This window comes from Sciurus vulgaris (assembly GCF_902686455.1).
Source record: "Sciurus vulgaris genome assembly, chromosome: 7".
Classification (NCBI taxonomy): domain Eukaryota; kingdom Metazoa; phylum Chordata; class Mammalia; order Rodentia; family Sciuridae; genus Sciurus; species Sciurus vulgaris.
Genome location: NC_136467.1, coordinates 112,799,520 through 112,822,272, shown reverse-complemented (window position 1 = coordinate 112,822,272; position 22,753 = coordinate 112,799,520). Strand labels below are relative to the sequence as shown.

Sequence of the window (22,753 nt, the reverse complement as noted above, 5' to 3'; positions counted from 1 at the left end):
GAAAGTGAAAAATGGAAAAGAAGATATTCCATGCAAATATAAACAAAAAGAGAAGGTGTAGCTATACTTGTATCAGATGAAACAGACTAAGTAAAAACTGAGCAAATGAGGTTGTTATAAAATGATACAGGCAAAAATAAATAAATAAAAGATAAAATGATACAGGCATTAATTCATCAAGAAGATATAACAATAGTAAATATTTAGAGCACCTAAATATATAAGGCAAATATTAATATAGATAATAAAAAAGAGAAACTACTACATAATAAATTTCACTGTGCAACTATTAATAATGGATTAATGGATAGATTATCCAGACAGAAAAATCAATATGAAAATATTGGGCTTGAACTATACTTTATGCCAGATCATATAAATTCAGAGCATGTATGTTCAGATTAATAAAAAAAATTCCATCCAAAATTAACTGCATATATATGTGCAAGTATACAAGAAACAAGCTCAAAGATAGGCCATATTAGGCCAGAAAACAAATCTTAACAAATTTCTAAAGAAATCCTTATCATGTCAAGCATCTTTTCCAACTACAAGGGTACAAAATTAGAAATCATGGGAGTTTGTACATCCTATCATAACAATTCCTTTCCCTAGAATAACCTGTGAAGGTATTATCAAGTATTATGTATTTTACATAATTATATGTGCTATACTTTCATACAACTAACAGTGAGGAAGGTCTGTTTATACCAGCATCACTACAAATACATAAGTAGTAATGCACAGCACTATGATGTTACAATGGCAAATTCATCATCAGGCAATAGGAATTTTTAGCACCATTATAACTCATGAGCCAGGAATGGTGGTGCATGCCTGTAATTCCACCAGTTCAGAAGCTAAGGAGGATCTCAAGTTCAAAGACAGTCTAGCAATTCAGGAAAACCCTGACTCCAGCCTGTGGGTACTGGGACAGTGGATTTCAAGGCAACAGAAGGCACTTTTACAGTACCCGCAGGTTTGGTTACACGTGGCTGCCACCATTTTGGTACAACAGCCAGGACCTGCAGGATTCCCAGCCCAAAAGACCCAGCCCAGTCTCCATGACCGCCAGCCCAACCAACCACACCCAACCTCCAGGGTCTCCAACCCAACCAACCGCACCCCTCACAGGCCCAGCACTGCAGTTCTCCATTTGCCAATATGTTTGGAAACCAATGTGGCCATCTTGGTTTATCCTGTAAGTGGAAGCTGCCATCTTTAGGTGGAGCAAATCCCATCCTGAGATGCCTGCTGGAGACTGAAAGTTCATTGTCAGGTACATCTAATGCATCAGGCAACTGAAGACTGGGAGGTTTGAATAGTGTATGACTGTTACAGTGTAGGGGTTTTTTTCTCCTTTTTGAAAATTTTTAAGTTTTTATTTCTTTACTTTTCTTGCTATTTCCATTTATTTACCTGTTTCCTCAAAGTCTCTTTCTCCCTTTTCTAAAGCTAACAAACAACTTCTTTTGATTATACTTTCACTCTTCCTACAATCTAGAACTTCTACATACTCTTTTCTTATCCCATTAAGAATTACATCCTACACCCCTCCCCATCCTCTTTGTCCTCCATTAGAAACTGGAGGCTTTGTTGCGAATCTATTGGTTATACTGTAGATAATAGTTGAACTCATCATTTTTATTATGACAATATTGTTAACATCTTCATAGGGGTTACTTGGTTTAGGGCTGCATATTGTCTGTACTAGGTGTTGCTAATATTGATCTCACCCCTAAAGAAGAGGTTTTGGAAAACTGCAGGGTCACTATAAGCCTATGGGGGGAAATTGCAATATCTCAGGTGTGCACTGTTAGAGGGGAAGATATGTGAACAACATGAAAAAACAAGGGAAGAAAATATTTCAAACAAACCAAGATTCTACGTTAATAGAATCCAATGAGAACATGATAGAAGAAATGTCAGAAAAGGAGTTCAGAACATACATAATTAAAATGATTTACGAAGCAAAGAATGAGATAAGAGAGCAAATGCAGGCAATGAACAATCACTCCATTAAACAGTTGAAAGAACAACTGCAGGAAGCAAAAGATCATTTCAACAAAGAGAGATTCGGAAAAAAAAAAAAAAAAAAAAAAACAGAAATCCTTGAAATGAAAGAAACAATAAACCAATTTAAAAATTCAATGGAAAGCATCACCAACAGACAAGATCACTGGAAGACAGAAGCTTAATGAAGACAAAATATTTAATCTTGAAAATAAACTTGACCAGAGAAGATGGTAAGGAATCATGAACAGAAACTCCAAGAACTATGGGACATCATGAAAAGACTGAATTTAAGAGTTATCAGGATTGAGGAAGGCACAGGGATACAAACCAAAGAAATGAACAATCTAGTCAATGAAATAATATCAGAAAATTTCCCAAACCTGAAGAATGAAAAGGAAAATCAACTATAAGAGGCTTACGGAATACCAAATGCACAAAATTAAAACAGATCCACACCAAGGCACATTACAATGAAAATGCCTAAGATACAAAGTATAAAATTTTAAAGGTTGCAAGCAGATTATATTCAGGGGGAAACCAATATGGTTATCAGCAGATTTCTCAGCCCAGATCCTAAAAGACAGAAGGGCCTGGAACAACATATTTCAAGCTCTGAAAGAACATGGTTGCCAACAAAACTAACCAGCAAAACTAACCTTCAGATTTGAAGATGAAATAAAATCCTTCCATGATGAAAAAAAGTTAAAAGAATTTACAAATAGAAAGCCTGCACTACAGAACATTCTCAGCAAAATATTTCATGACTAGGAAATGAGAAAGAACAATGTAGGTCAACAAAGGGAGGAACTACCTTAAAGGAAAAGCCAATCAAAGCCAATCAAAGGAGAAAACAGTCAAGTTAAAAAACAAAAGAAACCTAATGACCATACAAATCATATCTCAATAATAACCCTAGTTTTTTCGCAATGGATTTGCCGCCAGAACACAGGTGTCGTGAAAACCACTGCTAAATCAAAGCCAAGGTGGGAAAGGAAAGACTCACATCAACATCATTGTCATCAGACACATAGATTCGGGCAATTCTACCACTACTGGTCATCTGATCTACAAATGTGGTAGGACTGACAAAAGAACCACTGAAAAATTTGAGAATGAAGCTGCTGAGATGGGAAAGGGCTCATTCAAGTACCCTGGGTCTTGGATAAATTGAAAGCTGAGGGTGAGCGCGGTATCACTATTGACATCTCCCTGTGGAAATTTGAGACCAGCAAGTATTATGTGACTATCATTGATGCCCCGGGACACAGAGACTTTATCAAAAACATGATTACAAGAACTGACTGTGCTGTCCTGATTGTTGCTGCTGGTGAATTTGAAGCTGGTATCTCCAAGAATGGGCAGACCCGTGAGCACGCCCTTCTGGCTTATATACTGGGGTGTGAAACAACTAATTGTTGGTGTTAACAAATTGGATTCCACTGAGCCACCCTACAGTCAGAAGAGATACAAGGAAATCATTAAGGAAGTCAGTAGCTACATTAAGGAAATTGGTTACAACCCTGACACATTAGAATTTGTGCCAATTTCTGGTTGGAATGGAGACAACATGTTGGAGCCAAGTGCTAATATGCCTTGGCTCAAGGGATAGAAAATCACCCGTAAAGATGGCAGTGCCAGTGGAACCACACTGCTTGAAGCTTTAGATTGCATCCTGCCACCAACTTGTCCAACTGACAAGCCTTTGCGTCTGCCCCTCCAGGACGTCTACAAAATTGGTGGTATTGGTACTGTTCCTGTGGGCTGAGTGGAGACTGGAGTTCTCAAGCCTGGCATGGTGGTCACCTTTGCTCCAGTCAATGTCACAACTGAAGTAAAGTCTGTTGAAATGTACCATGAAGCTCTGAGTGAAGCTCTTCCCAGAGACAATGTGGGCTTCAATGTCAAGAACGTGTCTGTCAAAGATGTTCGTCGTGGCAACGATGCTGGTGACAGCAAAAACAACCCACCAATGGAAGCAGCTGGTTTCACTGCTCAGGTGATTATCCTGAACCATCCAGGCCAAATCAGTGCTGGCTATGCCCTGTACTGGATTGTCACACAGCTCACTTTGCTTCCAAGTTTGCTGAGCTGAAAGAAAAGATTGATCGCCATTCTGGTAAGGAGCTGGAAGATGGTCCTAAATTCTTCAAGTGTGGTGATGCAGCTACTGTTGATAAGGTTCCAAGAAAGCCCATGTGTGCTGAGAACTTCTCTGACTATCCTCCTCTGGGTCGTTTTGCTGTTCTTGACATGAGGCAGACAGTTGCTGTGGGTGTCATCAAAGCACTGGACAAGAAGGCTGCTGGAGCTAGCAAGGTCACCAGGTCTGCCCAGAAAGCTCAGAAGGCTAAATGAATATTACCCTAACACCTGCCACCCCAGTCTTAATCAATGGTGGAAGAACAGTCTCAGAACTGTTTGTCTCAATTGGCCATTTAAGTTTAATAGTAAAAGACTGGTTAATGTTAACAATGCATCGTAAAACCTTCAGAAGGAAAGGAGAATGTTTTGTGGACCATTTGGGTTTTTTTGTGTGGCAGTTTTAAGTTATTAAGTTTTTAAAATCAGTACTTTTTAATGGAAACAACTTGACCAAAAATCTGTCACAGCATTTTGAGACCCATTAAAATAAAACTTTAATGAGAAAAAAATAATAAAAATAACCCAGAAAATGAATGGCCTAAACTCATCAATCAAAAGACACAGACTGACAGATAGGATTAAAAAGAAAGATCCAACAATACATTGCCTTCAAGAGACTCATCTCATAGAAAAGGACATCCACAGACTAAAGGTAAAAGGATGGGAAAAAACCTACCACACACACATAGACTCAGTGAAAAAGCAGGGGTTTCCATCCAATTATCAGATAAAGTGAACTTCAAGACAAAGTCAGTCAAGGGATGAACAAGGGCATTTCATACTGCTTAAGAGAACCCATAAATCAGGAAGACATAATGATCAGAAATATTTATGCCCTAAACAACGGTGTATCCATGTACATCAAACAAATCCTTCTTGATTCCAGGAATCAAATAGATCACAACACTATAATTCTGGGTGACTTTAACATACCACTGTCACTACTGGATAGAATTTCCAAACCAAAACTAAACAAACAAACCACAGAAATCAATAACACAATCAATAACTTAAGACTTAACAGACATATATAGAATATTCCATCCATCAACCAGTGAATTCACTTTCTCCTCAACAGCACATGGATCCTTCTCTAAAACAGGCCATACGTTATGCCACAAAACAGCACTATAAAATAACAGAGATACTACCTTGTATTCTATCAGATCATAATGGAATGAAATTACAAATCAAAGACAAAATAAAAAACAGAAACTACTCCAACGCCTGGAAACTAAATAATATGCCATTGAATGAAGCATTCATAACAGAAAACATCAGGAAGGAGAATAAAAAATTCTCAGAGGTAAATGAGAAAGATGATACAACATCAAAATCTCTGGGATGCGATGAAAGCAGTACTTAAAGGAAAATTCATTGCATGGAGTGCTTTCAAGAAAAGAATAAAAAAGTCAACAACTAAATGACCTAAGATTACACCTCAAAGCCCTAGAAAAAGAACAGAATAACATCAAAAGAAGTAGAAGACAGGAAATAATTAAAATAAGAGCTGAAATCAATGAAATTGAAACGAAAGAAACAATTCAAAAAACTGACAAAATAAAAAGTTGGTTCTTTGAAAAAATAAAATAGATAAACCCTTAGCCACACTAAGAGAGGAGACAGAAAACTCAAATTACTAAAATTTGTGATGAAAAAGGAAATATCATGACAGACACTCCTGAAATAAATAACATAATTAGAAGCTACTTTGAAAATCTATACTCCAACAAAATAGAAAATCTCAAAGACATCAACAGATTTCTAGAGACATATCATCCTCCCAAAATGAACCAGTAGGACATACGCAAATTAAACAGATCAATTTCAAGCAATGAAGAAGCCATCAAAAGCCTACCAACCAAGAAAAGCCTGGGACCAGAAGGATTCTCAGCTGAGTTCTACAAGACCTTCAAAGAATAACTTACACCAATACTCCATAAAGAATTTCATGAAATAGAAAAGGAGTGAACCTTTCCAAATTCATTCTATGAAGGTAGTGTCACTGATACCAAAACCAGACGAAGACACATCAAGGAAAGAAAACTTTAGACCAATATCTCTGATGAATATAAGACGCAAAAATCTTTAACAAAATTCTGAGCAAATCGCATACAAAAATATATTGAAGATAGTGCACCACGACCAAGTGGGGTTCATCCCAGGGATGCAAGGTTGGTTCAACATCCAGAAATTAATAAATGTAATTCATCACATCAACAGACTTGTTAAGAATCATATGATTATTTCAATAGATGCAGAAAAAGCATTTGACAAAATACAACTCCGCTTCATGCTCAGAACACTAGAAAAAATAGGGATAGTAGGAACATACCTCAATACTGTAAAGGTTATTTATGCTAAGCCCATGGTCAACATCATTCTTAAGGGAGAACAACTGAAAGCTCCTTTTAATAACTGGAACAAGAAAGGGATGCCCCTCTTTAATCACTTCTATTCAACATCATGCTTGAAATACTAACCAGAGCAATAAGACAGACCAAAGTAATTAAAGGGATATGAATAGGAAAAGAACAACTCAAGTTGTCACCATTTGCCGACGACACGATTCTATACTTAGAGGAGCCAAAAGACTCCACCAGAAAACTTCTAGACCTAATAAATGAATTCAGTAAAATAGCAGGAAATAAAATCAACACAAATAAATCTAATGTATTTTTATTTATAAGCAATGAATCATCTGAAAGAGAAATGAAGGGGAAAAAAAAACTCTGTTCACAATAGTATCAAAAAATAAATAAAATACGTGGGAATGAATCTAACAAAAGAGGTGAAAGACCTCTACAATGAGAACTACAGCACGTTAAAGAAAGAAATTGAGGAAGATTTCAGAAGATGGAAAGATCTGTGTTTTGGATAGGCAGAATTTTTATTATCAAAATGACCATACTTCCAAAGACTCTATACAGATTTAACACAATTCTGATTAAAATCCCAATGACATTCTTCACAGAAATAGAGAAAGCAATTATGAAACTCTCTGGAAGAACAAAAGACAGAATAGCCAATGGAATCCTGGGCAGGAAGAGTGATACAGGAAGTATCACAATACCAGACCTTAAACTATACTACAGAGCAATAGTACCAAAAACGGCATGGTATTGGCACCAAAATAGACAGGCGAAACAATGGTACGGAATAGAAGATACAGAGACAAACCCACATAAGTACAGTTATCTCATTATAGAAAAAGGTGCCAAAAACATAAAATGGAGAAAAGACAGCCTCTTCAACAAATGGTGCTGGCAAAACTGGAAATCCATATGTAGTAAAATAAAATTAAACCCCTATCTCTCATCCTGTACAAAATTCAACTTAAAATGGATCAAGGATTTAGGAATTAGACCTGAGACCCATCATCAAATAGAATAAAAAGTAGGTCCAAATCTTCATCATATTGGCTTAGGACCAGACTTCATTAACAAGACCCCCCAAGTGTAAAAAAAATCAAAGCAAGAATCAATAAATGAGATGAATGCAAACTAAAAAGCTTTTTCTCAGCAAAAGAAACAATCAATAATGTGAGCCTACAGAGTGGGAGAAAATCCTTTCCACACACACGTCAGACAGAGCACTAATCTCCAAATTTTATGAAGAACTTAAAAATCTTTAGACCAAAAATACAAAGAAGTCAATCAACAAATGGGCTACGGAACTGGGCAAACACTTCATAGAAGAAAATACACAGGTGAATGAAATGTATGAAAAAGTGTTCATCATCTCTAGTAAGTAGAGAAATGCAAATTAAAACCACCCTAAGATTCCATCTTACTCCAATCAGAATGGCTAGTATAACACAAGCAATAATTAATGTTGGCATGTATGTGGGGAAAAAGGCACACTATACATTGCTAGTGGAGTTGCAAATTGGTACAGCCACTCTGGAAAGCAATATGGAGATTCCTCAGAAAACTTGAAATGAACCCACCATTTGACCCAGCTATCCCACTCCTTGGTTTATACCAAAGGACTCAAAATCAGCATACTACAGTGATGCAGCCACATCAATGTTCACAGCTGATCAATTCACAACAGCTAGGTTGTGGAACCAACTGAAATGCCCTTCAATTGATGAATGGATAAAGAAACTAAGGCATATATACACAATGGAATATTACCCAGCCATGAAGAAGAATAAAATTATGGCCTTTGCTGGTAAATGGATGGTGTTGGAGAATATCATCCAAAGGTTGAATGTATTCTCTGATAAGTGGATGATGATACGTAACGGAAGCGGGGGTTGGGGGCAAGAAAAGAATGGAGGAACTTTGGATGGTGTAAAAGAAAATGGGGACAGGAGAGGATGGGGGAAGGAAAGATAGTACCCTGAGACAGACAGTATTACCCTATGTATATGTATGATTAAATGAATGGTGTGAATCTACATTGTGTACAAGCACAGAAATGAAAAATTTTACCCCATTTGTGTACACTGTAAAAATAAAATTTTTTTAAAAATCATTATGCAACACATGAATTTAAAGGTAAAGGAAATGTAGCCTATCAAAATTTGCGGATGCAGCAAAAGCAGTGGTTAAGAGATTTATATTGCTGAATATATTAGAAAAAGAGATGAATCTAAAATCACGAACCTAAACTTCTACTTGAGGAAAACAGAAAAAGAGGAACAAACCAAACCCAAAATAGAAGAAATACTACAAATTCAATAAAATTGAAATATGCGATCAATACAGAAAAATTAATGGACTCAAAAACTTTCTTTTAAAAGGTAACACTTATAAATTTAGATTAAGAAAAAAGATATGTGGAGGCAGGTAAAGAAAAAAAACACAAAATACAAACTAATATCAGGCATGAGAGTAAATCCTCTTGATCCCTTGGATACTGAAAGGATAATAAAATACCATAAACAACTTTATGCCTACACATTTGATAATGTGGATAAAATGGACCAATTCCTTGAAAGACGAACTGCAAAAACTCACACAAGAAACAGAAAAGTATACATTTTTTAAATTAAATTAGTAATTAATAACATTGCCACACAGAAAGCACTGGTCCAGATAGCTTCACTGGTAAATTCAAGTAAATATTTAAGGAAGAAATTATATCAATTCTCAAAAATCTGTTTCAAATACAGAGGCAGAAGACTTTATTTCTAACTCATGCTATGAGGCCAACATTACACAAATATCAAAAAAAGTCATTCCAATAAAAGGGAAAACAACAAAACAATATCTTCCAGGAACATAGATGCAAAAATCAACAAAACATTAGCAAATCAAAATTAGTAGTGTATATAAAGACTATATACCACAACCAAGTGGTACTTATTCCAAGTATCCAAGACTGATTCAAATTTCAAAATTCTAATATAATCCATCCAATCAACAGGCTAATGAGAAAACCATGTGTTCCTATCAACAAACACAGAAAATTAATTTGATAAAATACAACAGCACACATAATAAAGACTCTCATCAAACCATGAACAGAAGGGAATTAACTTCCTCATCTTGGTAAAAAAATCTACAAATCATACTGTTAACATCATATTTAATGGGTGACAAACTAAATGCTTTAAGATTAGTAACAAGGCAAGGATACTCCATTTCATCATTCAACAGTCAACATTGTACATTCAATAGTGCACTAAAAGTCTGAAAATGTAATAACACAAGAAAAAGAAAAAAACAAAGATTGGAATGGAAGAAAAAGAGCTATCTTTGATCAAAAATGATATGATTTTGTAGAAAATCCCCAAAACTCAATATAATATTCCTAAAAATAAGACGTAATTATAGCAAGGTCATAAGAGAAAAGGTTAACAAAAAAAATGAATGCTTTCCTATACACCAACAATAACAATTGGAAAATGAACTTTTTAAAGTACCACTTACACATCAGCACAAAAAAGTGAATATTTTGCAAAAACATAACAAAGTATATAGAAAAAGGTCTGTTTGAGGAAAACTAAACAACTCTAATGAAAGAGATCAAATATCTGAATAAATGAAAAGATACTGCATGCTTACTGATGGGAAAGCTCAATAGAGTTAAAATGTTGGTTCTTCCCAACATTTATTTATACATTCATTAAAACTCCAATACAAATCCCAACAAGTTTTTGAATATCAAGAAATTGATGTTACTTTAATATAATAATGCCTCAGTAATATATTATAGTGCTGGCAAAAAAAAACAAAAAGAAAGAAAGAAAGAAAAGAAAGAAAAAAACAGAAAAATAAATGAATGGGACAGACCAGAACCCAGGAAGAGACCCACACAAATACAATCAGTCTCTGAAAAGCACCTAGACAATCCAATGGACAATCGTTTCAAAAAGAAGGTGGAATAATGGGACATCCAAGTAAAAAAAATCAAAACTTAAAAAAAAAGTAACCTCCATCTAGACAATGATCCTCAGACACACCTTTTTTCTCACACACACACACACACACACACCAAAAAAAGAAAAAAAAAATACAGAACTCAAAATGGATCAAAAACCTAAATATAAAATTTTAACATTATAAACTCTAAACTTCTAAGAAAAAAACAGATAACATCTAGTGACATTGGTACTTTTGAATAAAAGAATTTTTTGACACAACACAAAAAGTATGACTTGTTATAAAAATCTCTAAGTTAGACTTCATTAATGTGACATACTGCAGCTTTGCAGGGACACACAAAGTAAGTGAAACTGCAATCCACAGTCATATAGTTTAGTAGGAGTTACTCGAAACACTGAACATAGAATTACTATATGACCTAGCAATTCTACTCTTAGATATATGTTCCCAGAAGAAATGAAACAAAACTCAGATAATTATATCAATGTTCAATTGCAGCATTATTCACAATAGCCAAAAAGTAGAAACAACTAGGTGCCTATCAAACAGATAAAGAAAATACAGTATATACAAAGAATATTCTAATTCAACAATACAAAAAGGCAGCTTAATTAAAAATAGGGTAAAAGACATGAACAAACCCCCACTGAAGATATACAGATGGCAAATAAGAATATGAAAAGACGGTGAGAATCAAATGACAATGTGGAATTTGCACATCAAAACAATGGCTGAGATACCATTATATATCTTATTAGAATGGCTGACGTCCAAAATGCTGAGAACAGCAAATGCAATAATGTGGAGCAACAGAAATTCTCATTCATTGATGATGGGACTGCAAAAGAATACAGTCACTATATAAAAGACAGTTTAGTAGTTTATTACAAAGTTAAACATACAGTCTTACCAATCTAGCTATTGTGTTTCTAGGTATATACTTAAGGAACTGAAAACATGTCCACAGAAAAAGCTATACTTTTTCTTTACTGCAGTTTTATTCATAAATGCCAACAACTGGAAACTAAGATATTCAATATGTTAGTGGATAAACTATGGTACATCCAAACAACAAAATATTATTCAAAAGTAAAAAATAAATGAGCTATCAAGCCACAAAAAGACACAGAAGAAACTTAACTGCACACTGCTAAGTGAAAGAAACCAGTCTAAAGAGGCTATATTTTATATGATTCTATCTATATGGCATTCTGGAAAAAGTAATGTCACAGGTAAGAGTTAAAATATCAATTGTTAAAATGGTTAAACTGGTAAATTTGTGATGTACACATATGAAAAATATATCAATAAAAATAAAGTAGGGGAAGATCATTGTGTACAGGAATGGGGGAGGGATGAATTTGTGGCACACAGGCAAATTTAAAGACAATGAAAAGACTATGTTATAATGTTGGATACATGACATTACACATTTGGCAAAATCCATAAAACTATACAACAGGAGGAAAGACTTCAATACAATAGTATTGATATTGATTCATCAATCATTAACAAATATAGGGCACCAATGTTAATAAAGAAAGCTAGGGACTGCTGGGGGTAAAGGAACTTGTGAGAATTCTTTTTCAATTTTTCTATAAATTCAAAGCTGCATTTTAAAAATCTATTAATTTGTTCAAAATAGTTCTTTTAGACACTTTCACTAATAATCTTTATAAAGATTTCATAAGTAACTAAATACCAAATGCTATAGTATATGCACATTCAATAATTCATAAATTCTTTCAAAAATATGCCATCTTTAAGATTTCTTCATTCTTTTAAAGAATGAATTTATAACTAAAATGGACAAAGTCCTAGAGATACAAAATGGTATCAAAAGACAAACAAATATATATGTCTATATTTGATGACTTATTATTAGGTAAGGTTTCATGCATCAGAGGGTTACTTTTCTAAGTAAACATTAAACTTTTTAGTTTATTAATTTGGGAAGAAAATCTTCCAAACATAAATGGTTTCTAATCTTTTTAAACAATCTAAGTTTAACAAAATGTTCTTCCTGCTCTGGTTTATTAAATGACTACAACAGTGATTACCCTTTTAAAACATTATTAAAATAGATAACGCAATCAATCTGTCATCATACTAAATGACCCTGGATGAAGCTCTGAGTTTCTGTTCTATTTTTTTCTTTTGTTTTCCTCTGTACTAGATTATCCTTACTACTTACATTGTTTTATGTATCTATCTTATTATTAAATACTGGAGAGAAAGAGAATTGTCAAAATACTCATGTTAGGACTTTATCATGAGAGCAAACAAACAATGATCAGATTTTTTGAGAGAAAGAAGGTGGCAGGAAGACTTTTCCCTTATAACAAAATTATTTAAGACCAACAATAATACTTTTTTTAACTGTCTGATCCTTAGTTATTATGTCTAATAACTGGAAATGCTTAAAACAATCATGGATTTTAAATGCATAATATTATGAACGATAAGCTATTACTTAAAGCCACTGCATATTAATGTGTCTATGCATATTTATCATACTTTTTTCAACCCTTAAATATTAATACAGTAAAAGTCTGAAATTCAGAAAACATAGGTTCACTTGCTCCTTACAAACAAAAGTACATACAGATAGCTACTTTTCCTGCTCAGTAGTTAACATCATCATCAAACAAATAATACTCAAAATCCAGCTAATATAGGTCAATCTTAAGAAAACTAATTTTGGGGGGTCTTACATCCAATGGTGGATGCAACGGATGTTCTGGAATTGAAGTCATATCAAAAACAACAAATACTTATGCCAAACAGGACCAAAATTCAAATATGATCAAAAAAAAAAAAAGAGGAAAAATAACTGAATCACAGCAATCAATCAAGAAGACTTCTTTTACACATATTATACTTGGGCATTAAAGCCAGTGAATTCTAAAAAGAGGGAACATTTCTGTGGACAAGAAGAATAGGAAACAATATCCTATTAGTAAAGTAAAAATGAAGAAATAAGTAAATATCAAGATTTATAATTTAGAGATGGATTCTAATCACAATTATTGATCTTGATTCCTTAAAAGGATGTCAGGGTAATCTATAATTGTATGCAATATAATAATTAGGTGACCAAAATGAACTTGCACTACAAGTTCATTAGATGGTTCAGTTTAATAGATGATTATTAAACACCATAGACAAGATCTTCCACATGCAAATAGACTAAAAGATCTTGTCAAACTTTTAAGAATTCCATTTTAAAAAATAAAAACCTTAATCATGGGGCTATGGTTGTGGCTCAGTGGCAGAGCACTTGCCTAGCAAGTATGAAGCACTAGGTTCGATCCTCAGCACCACATAAAAAAAACAGACAAATAAAATAAAGGTACGGAGTCCACCTATAACTAAAAATATTTTCTAAAAACCTTGATCATTATTACAAATCATCCTTATTCTATAAAATGGTATGAATCAGACCACAGAGTTCTATAAATACAGTAGAGGTGGCAAGAGCGGGAAAACTAGTATATCGGGCCAGCTGCTGGTCTTAGTGGAATACACTCACACCCATTCATTTACTTATTGTCTGCTTTCAGATTGTACTGGCAGAGCAGAATAGTTCACAGAAACCCTTTGTGAACCCTATAGTTCACAAAGCCAAAACTATGTATCATCTGGACTTGAACAAAAAAGGTATGTCGACCCCTGATAAAGTATTAAATAGTATACCACACGTTCAAAATTAATATTTCAAAGGTAGAGATGTAGACAACTGCTCATTGAAATACTGCTTCAAAACATACTATTTGGTAGTAATTTAGTACAATTTAGTATTAATTATTTAACAAATTAACTTTTAAAAATACTTCTAGAAATAGTAATTAAAAATTTTTAAAACAATATACCAAAAACATGACTGATTTGTTCCTCCAAAAATATCTAGCCTTGAATTACTATAATATGAACTTGAATCCCACCACCTCCTCCCTCCCACCCCGCCGCCCCAGTGTAGGGATTGAAACCAAGGACACTTAACCACTGAGCCACATCCCCAGCTCTTCTTCAAATTTTGAGACAGGGTCTCACTAATTTGTTTAGGGCCTTAATTGCTGAAACTGGCTCTGAACTTGCAAAATTCTCCTGCTTCAGCCTCCCAAGCCTCTAGGATTACAGGATGCACCACTGTGGGCAAACAACTTAAAATTTTTAAAGTTGAGATTTTATAAAACAGTTTAACATCTTCATTTTATATTTGTCACATATAAATTTATAAAAATTAGCTACATTTTGCTCTGAATAAAATTTAGAATAACAAGTATAAACTAAAGTGTAAAATTGATATGTATATATGTATAACCTAAGCTATTCATTCTTTTTTAAATTAACTATTTACATATGAATAAATTTTTCTGTTTTTTAATTTCAATTTCAATTCAAATTCCTATAACCCTTAAAAAATGTGTCAACTTTTGGAATTCAGTGTTTAAGCTAAAAAGCAATCAAATGAATGCAGGTATATTCCTTTACCTAAATTCACCAATTAAGATTTTGACACACTGTTTCATGTATGAATTTAAGTATGTTACTGACTTCAAAACAATAATTTATCATGCTTCTCTTTTAAGAATAAGAGCATTTTCTACTATGAGATTATTAGCAGTACAAGACTAATTTCATAAATATTCTGTGGTACAACTCATATCAGGTTCATATTCAAGTTTTCTCAAATAGTCTACAACTACCTTATGTAGTTCTCTTTTCAATCTAGCATACAAACAAGATTTACACATATGGCTAATTTCTGAGAGATAAAAACCAAGTCTTTTTAAACAACCTATTTGTATATAATATGTTCTCTCCTCTCTTGTAAATGTTCTCTGGAAAAACTACAGAAAAACAATTACTCCAGTACTTCTGCAAGAACAATTCAGCAATGGAAGCATGTTGCAAAAGAAGTGAGGGGAAGTTTGGATATCCAATTATCTCTTTAGATTGTTTCCCCCATAAAACTAAAAAAAAACTGTAATCTTATCTTCGATGGTTAAACGTATTAAAAATACACAGGAGCATTTAATCAAGTGAAAAGTTTTCTGACCTGCCAGGACTGACAAAGTTTTAATATTGTTGTCACTAATAATTTAATTTTCCAAATACATCATTTTATAAAAAGGAACAAAATTTTGTAAACGTCTACAGCGTTCTCTATTGCTCACTGAAAACAGTCACTTTTTTAAGATTTCAAATACTTTTTAAACCCTTTATCTTTAATCATAGCTTTAAATTTTATAGTTTATCAAGCTGAATAAAGTTTTAATCATTCCATAAGACTGGATAACTTGCACATAATGCCCACACATTAACAAACTGAATTCTTCAGTAATTTGTTTCACTGTTTTCAAGCTTTTCCTAAAATGTAAACTTATAATTCAAACAATGCTTTATCATACAATAAGAATATATACTTCTGATAACAAGAACAATAATTTTTAGTATTCATGTTATTACAGAATATGAAAATTTTAGCAGTCACTCCCAAATTTTTTAAAGTTCAAATCGGAACGATTTTTCAATTCTCTGAGAATTTGAGATTTTCAACAGGAATACTGTCAAATTTGTAAAAACAAAAAGATCAGTATTCTAAAGTTTCATTTTCAATGTATGTTCTATACTGTTCATTACACCTGAATGCAAAGTATTTTCCAGCATAAATTACACACAAGCCTTAGGAAAAGGAGACCTAGGTCTGCAACTGCCTTCACTGAAACCAATGAAAAATCTATACACGGCAATGAAACTGGCATGCAAATAAAAGAACTGTCAAGACATGTATTCCTAAAAATAAGCTTACAATAACTATTTTAAAGGCTGTGTGTGGTCTCACCCATATATTTTGGCAAGATGCACTTTAACCAACCACAGTTAAGATCCATCCAAAAGCAGTGGCACTGGAGAGCCTCTATCTCACCTGTCAAAGTTGAATAACGTTCCAAAGACCACCATGAGTCCATGGAGAAAAGCCACAATGCTACAGCTGTTATTGATAAGAAGTCTCTAAAGGAGAAAAAAACTTCAAACAATTAAGCAAATCATCCTCGACAGAGATTTAGACAGACAACAATATTCACGTAAATGATAAGATGACAATTACCATGCCAGTTCTGAAATAAAACATTGGCAATTTTTAGACTGGAATACTCAGATAGGACCTTTAATAAGCAACACCAACTTATAGTCTTTTCTATTCATCATCTGATAAAATTTCTATACATTTATCAATTTAAAAACTCTACTATGTGCTCTTATGTAAGCCTTAAACAACCTCCTTTGTAAAGCCTCAAAATACGTCTAAATTACTAAGGTACCAAATTCATCAAAATTGCTTAAGTCTGACAGCTAAGAGCACAGCAGATTAAGGTTTAGAAAAGGAAACCCTAAATATATTAAAACCTGACTTTTTAAAGATGTCTTAATACTGTTTTTGACCACATTATAAAAGCAGTTCACATTTTTGCTTTAGATTACTGGGTAAGGTACAGGTAGATTAACATAAAGAGCATGAAAAACAAGTACTCTGAAATACCTCAGTGGATAATTCAAGTCCCACCCTCCATCCCACTCTGGTAATAACAGACAACTTAAACCATACCTATATAGAAAGTTTGAATAATCAATAATCAGTATCTCAAATTTTAACTTTTTTCCCTTCTAGATGACAGTATCTTCTAACCCTATTACACACTGAAACAATTCAAATGAAAAGAGGGATGTCCCTTTTTACCTTTTCTAAGAAAGCTAATACTCAAAAGGTTCTCACTGTAGACCACTTTTACCCACAATCAAGTCCCATAACACAAAGGCAAATTACAGCACTACTCCAATATACTATGATGTACCAGAGTTTCAATTACTGTGTTCTCTTAGGTACAAAAGTTCTCAAAAGATTAGTTTCACTTTTCCCTGGATACGTTAACCAGCAGAGTTTGGATACTATTTTTCTTTGGTTTTGTCAGTAGCATGTTTGATATAAATTTTATTAAGTGGTAGTGTATGTAACATTGCATTGTGGGTAGTAGTTTCCTGCTTTAGTCTAGCCACATCCTCAGCTGTCATATGAGCATGTTTCCCATATTTTCTGCAAGTTGTCACCTTTTTTTTTCTTCTTACGAAAATGACAGCATTAGAAGATGAATTGTTCTGATAATCACAAGAAACATACAATACTCTTACAGCTACATTAATCAAGTATGGATCATGCTGCATTTCAAAGAATAATAAAAAAAATCCTTATGGGTTAATGTCATGTGAAACAATGTGTTAAATTAGCATAAAGGAAGAATTCAAGGAAGTCAAAGCAGTTGAAAGAAAGAAAATCTCGGTAACCAGATGCCAATACTCTAACAAATGAGGTGTAATATATCAGTATATAACAATTTGTAACCAATGTTAAGAGCTTCAAATCTGCTAGATATTCATTAGAGAGAATTAATGTCAATATCCCTTAGAACTTTCAGAATCTACTTTGAGACTATTAAGATGTCAAAATATGGAAAGAGAAACCAAAGAAACAAAGCCAAACAAAAAAAACCTGGAGGAGAGAGGGAGGGAGGCAGGGGACAGAACAGACAGAAAAAGGGAGAGACTGATATTGATTTAGTATTTTCTCTTCTGGCATCCAATTTCCACATAATATCACATTTAGACATATAGTTGCTCAAACTAACCAAATGAACTTATTCAAACAATGAAGAAAATGATGACATTTTGGGTTCTAACATGATCTAATTAAAACAAATTGGAAAAAAAAATAGTTTTTCTCATTACTAAAAAAGTACAATAGAACCTTCTATACTTAAACAACTCAGACAAATATGCATGTATTTGTGTAAACAGACATATACTCCATTCTAAAACAAGGAAATGGAATATCTCAATCAAAATTTTAAAAATAAAACTATGTATTTTACTAATACAATGAAATTTCAAGTCATCAATATAAGGCTCAACACATGCTATATAAACTGAAACAGCTATATATAATCTGAACAAAAAATGTCAGAAAAATTTTCAAATATCAAGCTCATAAGGAAATCCCTTGCTGAAACCTCGTAATTAGAATATTTAAGCAGATTTGAACTTCTACAATTTGTAAAATTGCTACATCAAACTATTTGCTATTGTTTTCAATTAAAAGAAATTTTAAAAACAGCAGATAAGTAACAATTCCTTTAAAAAAAAAAAAACAGAAATGGGCACAGTATTGAGAAAATAAAACCACTATATTAAAATACGATCTTTACTTGAGAAAATAAAAACAAATTCAAAACTAACAATGAAAACACATGAAGCACTTAAAACATTATTATACTGTTATGTCTTAGTATTTCTAAAAGCTCTACTAATTTTCACAAATTTTATTAAAGTAACAGAAAGCAAGACACTAACTTTTTTATTTTTCTGACACTGATTTCAAGTTCAAAACTATCTCATTTCCACAGCATTAAAACACATAAAAATTTATATAATGGACCTAAACTTGCTGCTTACTTCAATACAACAAATAGTAAAAGTTTTAGGTTATTTAAAAAAAAAAAATCTGTGGTTTCCATTTCTGATTATAAGGATGGTATAAATCTATAACCAAGGGCTTTATCTACAATGACTACACTGGATCAGGCTTTCTTCATCATAGGTAGTAAGCTATTTCTAATGAAACACTATAGATTATCTAATGTGTACCCTGGGGTTATCACTGTTTTTTTTTTTTGTTTTTTTTTTTAATTTTTACTAAGAAGTGATATTTGTTCCAAAGAGCAATGATTTAGGATGTGGAAATACATGTGGATATTGAATATACAAACTTCAAAACACATGATTTCACTATCTTTCTCCTGGCAGAATTTGATGAGTATTACAAAGAACAGAAAGGACATATTCAACAATATATACTAAACTCTTGTACGAGTGTAAATCCTCACCTAAAGATTACATGCAGGAGGATTACCTACAAAAAGAAAACAGTCTATTAAAAGAAAAAGAGATGTTTGAAATTATTTAAATTCATTTCAGGTCAATTTGGAGACCTAAAGAATATATAACTTAAAAAAAAAAAAAAAACTAATGAAGAGAACATTTGACAAAAAGTTAGAATTATCAGATGTGTAAGAGAATCCTGATATAGAAACTGAAAACTCATTCTAAAAAAGCATGGGACTAAGGACACAGTTTAGGGACAGCATGCTTGCCCAGCATGTGCAAGGCCCTGGGTTTAATCCCCAATACCAAAAGAAAAAAAAAAAAGAAAGAAAGAAAAGAAAAAGAAAAAAGATGAAGAAGGAGAAAATCATTTGCTTACCATAATGTAACAGCTACCTAAACTTTTTCAACTGTCTCTGCTATTAAATGTTCATACGGAACTATGTTTGGAAATTTCACTATGGACAAAAATCCTTTTATTTATTTTTGATAACAGGAATCACACTTATTTATGAAACAGTATAACTGAATAACTTTTCTCTCCACTGCAGGTTAAATGACAACTTTTACTTTTTAGTGCAAAATGTGTTTACATGCACAATAAAACATGATCAGATCTAAATTTAAAATAAATCACTAACATGTATTTCTGGATTTTTACACCAAAAGTTTATTCTGAAAAAGTTCAGGACATCTGAATAATAAAGGATTAAGTCATTCCCATGTCCTCCCACTGTATTTTGAAAAAAACTGAAAATGTCCGTGAAGAATCTTCTGAATATTTGTGTCTAGTTATCTTTATCTAATATGAACTAAAAATTGGTAATGAGCTGTGCTAGGAATCATATACAGTTCTAAAACCCTCCAGAGTCCTCACTCCACTGTACACCCCAAATCTTTCGTAATTCAGTCTCCGCCCACACTCCCAGTCATTTATTTCATGCCAATCCTAGTTACTATCACAATAATAAGACATCTAACATGCAAATTCAGAGTGGCGTAGATAAATGGCAAAAATGCAAAGAAAATTGGTCTATTCGCCTTTATAATTTTTGTTGAAAAATACCCCATTGCTCCCAACTGATGAAAACAGGAAACAGTATTCATAAATATAAAATTCACTGCCTATGATATATAATCATCCTAATAAGAAAATGAGTTCTATACATACATATCCAAAGGGGCAAAAAAAAAGTTTCCCAAAGATGTTTTCAATTTTCTTCTGAATCAGAATTAGCAAATCGAGACGACTAACATATTCTGTCTGTGTGCATTATTCCTTACTACACACAGCATTTTGTAATTTATTTCAAAGCTTCCATTATAAACAAAAAAAATACAGCTTCTGTTAACCCACTCCCGTCTGAGCTCATAAAACCTAATACTGAACAATCTGTTGTATTTTACTTTATGTAAGATTCTCATTCAAAAACTGTTAGTGTCCAAACTAAAGATTACACAAAATAAGTACATTTTCTGAATAACAAAATTAGAATAAAAAAGAAAACTAAGATTCTTCCAACAAACTATATCATGTTTCAGTTCTTGCCATTCATTTTTTAAGATCTTCAAACTAGTCATGAGATAAAGGTAGACATAATGTTAAGTGATATTAATTATAACTAACCTTTATTTTAAGGTCCACAATCAATACTGAAAATAAGGTAGACAGACATGATTTAATATTTGTAAAAGAATCCCCAGACTAACACTTTCATGACAGCCAATTATACTCAAGCTCAGCAAGCAGTCTGCAACCAGACCTTAAGAAAGGTAAACTTTTTTACAATGAGTTACAGATTCACAAGTTTAAGAAGACAAGAAAAAGGAAAACAGAAGGAATTCAGCCACCTTAGCAAATATGAAGCAGACCCCAGAATGTGATACAATCCAAAGATGTAAATTATTGTAAATCATCACTGTTGTTCAGAATTTCACACAGCCTCTTGAGCCAATTTTGCTAACTTTTCCACAAACATAATAATGCTAAAAAGAGAAAGGGGAGGGGGGAGAAAGAAGGTAGGGAGGTGATAGAAAAGGAAAGCCCTTAACTGCAGCTCTCTGCTCTACAAATGCTTAACCTTACAGGAGTTTGGGCTCCTTCAGTATTTGTATTCTATCCAAAGCCCCATGAGTCACAAAAATTAAAAAGCTATATCCTTCTGGATGCCAGGAAAGGCCTTACCACAAGCCTTTTGTCAGAGAGAGAGAGAGAGACAGAGGGAGAGAGAGAGGGAGAGAGAGAGGAAAGAGAGCAAGGGAGAAAAGCCACAGTAGTAGGCAGTCCCACTTTACTTTGAGTACTGTGAGGTCACAAACCACATGATTCTGTCTCTCCAGTAATAGTGCTTGCAAAAAAAAGGAGTTTTAAAGCTTTTGCTTTTTTGGATTGTGTGAATGCTTCATTCGCCTCACAAACAACCACAGAACCACAAGTGCGGTGCAAACTTTCTCCAGGAGGACAGCAAGAAGTCTCTGGTTTTTAAATGGTTAATCTCCGCAGGTCACTACCAGCCACCGAGACCAACAGAGTCAGTGAGTGCTCTCTAACCACAGTCTATGCAGTAATAGTAGGTCCTTCAAATATTTGCTCATTCTCTTTTTGTTTTGTTTCCTTGCTTTTCACATGTTACCAGCTACATAATTTCTTGACAGAAAAAAATAAATATAAAGTCTATGTACTCCAGGCATACTGTAAAACTAAAACAAGATTTGGGTATGGTTTGTATTTTCAGTTTAAGGCTACAAGCAGTATTTACAACAGAGGGTACAAGTTCTATCTGGAAAAAAAAAGAGGGACTATGGCATCAAACAGCCTCTTCAGCACAGTGACACCATGTCAGCAAAACTTCTTTTGGGGTAAGTGTTACCATGTTTTAAAATCCTGTATTAATCTGTTAAACATAAGGGTATGTTTCTTAAACTGCTAGTTTTTCAAGATAATAGTATATTAAAGATCATAATAATAATGCTGGTTTGTTTCATTATAAGTTGAAAAATGAAATGTTGTAAATATTTGCACTTGGCATCTGTAACTTTAACTCTGAGTAAAGACTTGAAATAGACAAAATTAAATGATTTTGCATTAGTCAAAATGATTTCTAGAATTACAGAAATGAGATGTTAAAACTGTAAAATTTAATATTCTTATTAACCCTCACTAGGGAAAAAACTGATGATAAATTAATCAGTATTATAAATTATTGACAAAGAGGCTCCCAATATTTGAGAAAACTTCAAAAAGGCAGCAATTTTACAAAATAGCATACCACAGACTTATTGCAATGTTACAGTCTACCATATACAATATAAAAATA

The 22,753-nt window shown here is 33.2% G+C and overlaps 2 protein-coding genes and 1 pseudogene across 13 annotated transcripts in view; 2 read left to right on the top strand and 1 right to left on the bottom strand.

Moving 5' to 3' along the window:
* The window catches only part of SUPT3H (SPT3 homolog, SAGA and STAGA complex component), a 499,594-nt gene that overhangs the window by 429,277 nt on the left and 47,564 nt on the right, over positions 1-22,753 (bottom strand). The window lies entirely within an intron of this gene.
* LOC306666944 (elongation factor 1-alpha 1-like) lies at positions 1,065-4,784 on the top strand (annotated as a pseudogene). Its single transcript has 2 exons — positions 1,065-1,201; positions 2,995-4,784. The product of its transcript is annotated as an elongation factor 1-alpha 1-like (transcript).
* Positions 19,605-22,753, top strand: part of RUNX2 (RUNX family transcription factor 2) — a 211,216-nt gene continuing 208,067 nt past the window's right edge. For 3 of the 4 annotated variants that reach the window (XM_079147685.1, XM_079147683.1, XM_079147682.1), the window contains exon 1: positions 21,833-22,295. In XM_079147685.1, coding sequence (XP_079003811.1) covers positions 21,923-22,295 — 373 coding nt within the window. In that variant the 5' untranslated portion in view covers positions 21,833-21,922. Of the gene's footprint in view, positions 22,296-22,753 lie in introns of all 4 variants that reach the window. The other variant, XM_079147684.1, reaches the window with a different exon arrangement.